The 5,439-nt window shown below is 41.7% G+C and overlaps 1 protein-coding gene across 4 annotated transcripts in view; it reads right to left on the bottom strand.

Annotated features, from left to right (window-relative positions):
* The window catches only part of cbfb (core-binding factor subunit beta), a 33,452-nt gene extending 28,013 nt beyond the window's left edge, over positions 1–5,439 (bottom strand). For all 4 annotated transcript variants that reach the window (XM_080761121.1, XM_080761120.1, XM_080761122.1 and 1 more), the window contains exons 1-2: positions 4,979–5,439; positions 4,263–4,349 (exon numbers count right to left, since the gene is read on the bottom strand). In XM_080761121.1, the coding sequence (XP_080617247.1) occupies positions 4,263–4,349; positions 4,979–5,056 (165 nt within the window). In that variant the 5' untranslated portion in view covers positions 5,057–5,439. The remainder of the gene's footprint in view (positions 1–4,262; positions 4,350–4,978) is intronic.

Consider the following 5,439-nt stretch of genomic DNA (forward strand, 5'->3'; position numbering starts at 1 on the left):
TCACTGTCTGCAACCATGATTACAGCATATGTTCAAAAAATACTTAAGAGTCTGACTAAGACAGCAGAAGCTTGGTGTCTGTGTGTGTGTGTGTGTGTGTGTGTGTGTGTGTGTGTGTGTGTGTGTGTGTGTGTGTGTGTGTGTGTGTGTGACGTGTGCATGCGTTTCACATATGTGTGCCAGTAGCCTGGGGGCCTTCTCCCTACCTTCACCTTTTGTTAAAGGTCTGTTATTGAGAACATAATTTAGGCTTTTAAACACAGTCATGAGGGAGGATATGATTGCTTTACGATACCCAATATATAGTCATGAACATAATGGCTACTACGACCTTACGGCTTAGGCTTACGGCAACTATAATATCTGAGACTAATGGCACAGGCGGGAATGTGTGTATATGTCTCTATTGAACTAGTGATTGACTGGTGTTTTATTGATACAAATGCATACACATGATTGAAGATGTAACTGTCTGTACATGTCTGTCAAAAGGATAAAAAGAAAAAAGCTGAAGCGCTTGTTTCCATTACCATGTAATACTGCTGTATACGCTGAACCTGAATAAATGACTTATCGTTCATCTGAAAAATGGCCATTTTTATGACATAGTTGATCTCAATGACACACATTTCAGTTGTCTGTCGGTATACATGATCTCTAAGGTCATGTGATCATAACGTATCGGTCACATATCACATATCCCATTCCAATTGGCTATGATTGGCTTCCAAAGTTCGTGGGGGTGACCCATTTCAAGTGGCTAACTGTCTTTGGCTTTAGTTTGCGGGGCCTGGCTAGTCAACCCGGACTGGCGGAGACCTGTGCTCCGAGGAGCACACTTTTCTAGTTAACGGTGTGACACTGCTGCTTCTGCTGCAGAGACAATTACCGTACTGTACATACTATTGGGCATACTGTATACATGTGCAGGGTATAAGAGTGTTTAGTTGATTTATACAGTACTTCATTGCTTGGTGGTGGTGTGTGCCAAAAACGCTGATCTAGTATTTTTGGCAGACAGTATGCATCAGTTCTCTCTGTATGGAGAGAGAGAGAGCAATAAAACCAATGCAAATCTGGTATGCTGTTCTTCACCTGCAAACTGGGGATTTGCTCTGCTCTTCAAAAACCTTTCAAAATGTGTTATTAGGTCATGGGGGGGTGTTTGTTTAGATATTTATTTTGCTATGTTACTATCACTTACTTCTGAGAAGCAGATCAATTACATTTCTGCAGGATGGGGCATTGGGGGCGGCTAAACAACAGGTAACATATCATCGGTATTGTTATTGGGTAATTACAGGATTGAACACATTTCCTCCGACGCAGACCTTTCTTCACGCTGTGATTTATTTTTTGTTTTAGAATAAACAGTTTGTACTGTCACATTTACGGTGTGGTTTTAAAATAAGCACCGACGGCTCATGATAACTCCACATCTATTCCATGTGAATGTGCGGGCTCCAAAGGGTTTGTTTATATTCTTAATGTGTGTATATACGCTGGAATAAACAGACGTGTATCTTTAGAGCTCTACTCTGTCAGACCATCATGGAATATAATAGCCACAGTTTAGGGACCGAAATGCATCCCGGAGTGTACCGTTAAATATAAAGAGTTACATTCTATATGACAAGATAGGATAATATAAACGCACAGTCGCACATCCTCCGGTGTGGGTGCTGAGCCAAACTAACAGATAATATAACTTGAGAAAGACACCTATACTGGTCGAAACGTTGTATGTCCTGCCTGCTGTGTTCGTGAGTAAAAGTAACCTGGAGCATTACAAAGTGAGCTGCGAGCCCTTGCTTTTGTCTTTACATTCTAATGTATAGACAATGTATTTATTGTGTATAACCACTAACCAGAGAGGCTAAAATGCTTATTTGGCAAGCAGCGTTGATCCTTGGGAGTTACTGTAGTAGGCTAATGAATACAACAAATAAATTAAGATATACTAATAATACTAAATGCGACCGCAGGTCACATTCACTATGACATCGTACATTTCCCGTCAGTCAGTTGTTTGTTTGGTTGGTTGGTTACGCCCATATATGGAGATCCCTGATGTCATCAATATTGGCCAGCAACTCTACATCTGACCTCAAACCTCAAACCCTTAGATCTCCATAGATGGAGCTCTGAAGGGCGAGGCTGCTTCTCACCCTCTGGCGTCTGTCTTACTGGTAATAATAATAATAATAATATTGATGATGAAAACCTGCATTTCCCGTTCGTTCGTTGCGTCACCCATGCCTCCATATATGGTCACGCCTCATCACATCCAGCTTCCATGTATGGTCACGCCTCGTGACATCACACCCCCACAATATATGGTCACGCCTCGTGACATCACTGGACATCTTGGAGACCCATAGATCTCCATATATGGTTGTCAGTCCAACCACTGTGATTGCCACGACGCGAGTCACATGCAAATGAACCAAGTTGGTACAACACCTGGATCTCCATACGTGGAGCTGACTATCATCACCTGGATCTCCATATATGAAGATCACGACACTGACCTCATCAAACCCTGGATAGCCATACATGGTTTGACGTACTAGATCTGAATATATGGAGCTGGCCAGCAACTCTACATCTGACACCAGATTAATATAGTTTAACTCAACTGTGCCGTATTAAGAAGCTCTGTTGTTTCAGCGCGACCTCGCCCCCTTCTCGCCGTCAGGGCGTCTTACTGGTAATAATAATAATAATAATAATACAAATAAAAGTAATAATAATAGTGTAATTTAGTTTTCATTAAAGCTACAATCTGAGAGTTTTATCCATATCATTTATCCAATCTATATGGTGCAGTATGTTAATATAACTCGCGTTGCGTTGCATCAGTTGAAGGTGGTTTCCCACGAGCCTGGCGCACCTTGATCGAACACTATAGATATATAATATACGCCGTCTTCTTTATCGCCTCTTCGGTGGCAGTAGTTAAACAATCTATACCACTCCGTGGTGGGGAGGGGGAGACGGAAAGACATACAAGCTACGGACTGAAGCTTTAAAAAACGTCCACACGTGACAACAGAACGCCGGTGTTACAGATTACGGCGGTGGTATTGCGCAGTCTAGAGCCTAAAATTACAGGCCTGCATAATGATAACCAATAAGGACATGTGTGATAATAATACGTGCTTTGTGATTGTGTGAGGTTGTCGCTGCCAGAAGAACAAACACTGGCAGAGATAAACAGCAGTGAACGTGTAGAGCAGAGGATGAAGAAGAAGGCCTTGCTTGCGTATGTGCAGTAGTGGAAAGTAACACATTTACTTTGGTACTGTACACTTAAGTACAATTTTGTGGTATTTGTGCTTTACTGGGGTATTTCCAATTACCAATACTTTTACTTCTACTCCACTACATCTCAGAGACAAATATTGTGCATTTACTCCACTACATTTATTTGAAAACTTTAGTTACTAGTTCACTTTGTAGATTTTGATTATTAGTACAAAACATATAATTACCCACTTTAACCCTATATAGAACCGTACATTTCAGCTATTTTGAAAATAGCCGATCTACAATATTTCTTACAGTATAGGCCTACATTAGAAAACTTGAAATGAGACATTCTGCATAATGAGTACTTTCTACTTTTCGTACGTTAGTAAAAATGGGAGTACTTTTTACACCACTGCATGTGTGTGTGTGTGTGTGTGTGTGTGTGTGTGTGTGTGTGTGTGTGTGTGTGTGTGTGTGTGTGTGTGTGTGTGTGTGCGTGCGGTCAGTGGAACAGTGGTCAAATAACAACTGCAACGCTGCAGTGAATGGTCTTCTTGAGATTCTACGTTTTCTGAGGGGACCAGTGTTCTCAAATGCATTTTCAAAATATTTCGAATCATGGCCAAATTTGGGAGATTTGGTCAAAAGGCACAACTCACATCTATCTCATCTCTATTCTGCCCGTCAATCATCCCTCAGCACATGATGGTCAACCACAGAACAGCGAGAGCTTTATATTCCAGTGGCTCTCAAAGGGGGGTCCTTGGGGGAGGTTCCAGGGGTGCCCAGCAAAATGATTTAATATAGCATCACGATTATTTTAACCACTTTATTCCATTTTTAAAGCTATTTTTAGCCTACATATTAATTTGGGGGTCGTTGGCAGGAAAAGGTTTGAGAACCACACAGCTATATTATACCAAAACACAAGCTTTCATTGAAGGTAAGGTAAGGGCTGCAGTTTATTCCCTCGGTTCGTGTTTCCATTGAGGAGAAAAGCTTCCACTCACTATTTCTGACCGTCCATCCCTACAGGCGTTCTGGAAGCGGGCTTGTCTCTCTTCATGAGGCCGATCTCTGAACCCAGTATATTTGATCTAAAAATACAAATAAAGTACAAAATAAATAAAAACAACAACACATCAATAAATCATCAGAGAGAGAAACAGGATTTGAGAAAACTGTTAACATGTCAGAGTCAGACGCATAAAGATATCTAATAAGACAAAGGACATTTTGATATATCATATTATAGGCTACAGGCGGGCCTATATGTTCTATAAAATAAGGACAACAAACAAAAGTTCAAATTAAAAGAAGTCACACACGGGGAAAGCGCACATCTTTATTTCAAAAGAAGAGAGAAAAGTAATGTGGCACGATAGGCCTACCAAAATACGGGGGGGGGGAAATAATTAAAATGTCATTTCAAATTCTCACTATAATTCGTTTCATATTTATGTAAATGTACAGAACAAAGGAACAAAGCTAGGTGATTGAAGGCTTAATTTCTATATCATTCAATAAAATGTGATCGTTTTAGTTCCGCTGTGCGCGACGAATGCAGCCCTAGAGAGATCGTGTCAGTGGTCGCGTGTCAAAAATAGCCGATCTCCAAGCTCAGGACGCGTCGCGCTTGGAGATCGGCTATTTTCGGGTTTCGACAGCACAAATCAGCCTTAATTGAATAAACGTGCAGTGAAGACTACCAGGAGAAGGTACGTACCTCGCACTCCCTGCTCAACTTCCGAAAAAACTCCTCGTTCTCGAACTTGCTCCGTTGGTCCGGGACTACCCGCGGCATCTTCACACTGACAGACACTTAAAAAGTTATAAAGTATTTGATCTTGTGCCCTGAATCTGAATGGAGCTCTTGTAAAGTCCGCCTCCACTTTCAATCCTCTCTCTGACACACACTCTCCACTTCTCTTCCGTGTCTTTCTTTCTTTCCTTTTCTCTGCCGAGTGTGTGGAGTAATGTACCGTGCTGCTCTGCCTCTCTCTCTCTCTCCCTCCCTCTCTCTCTCTCTCTCGTGCTCTATCTACCTTTTGGGTATAGGGTCGTGATCTCCCTCTCTCTTATCTCTCTGCCTCTCCAAATCGTGACCACTCGCTGAGAGATAACGTTCACACTTTGGCTGCAATTCTCTCTCTCTCTCTCTCTCTCTCTCGACTACTTCCTGGCTCC

Source organism: Protomyctophum bolini, assembly GCF_963924005.1.
Source record: "Protomyctophum bolini genome assembly, chromosome: 4".
Classification (NCBI taxonomy): domain Eukaryota; kingdom Metazoa; phylum Chordata; class Actinopteri; order Myctophiformes; family Myctophidae; genus Protomyctophum; species Protomyctophum bolini.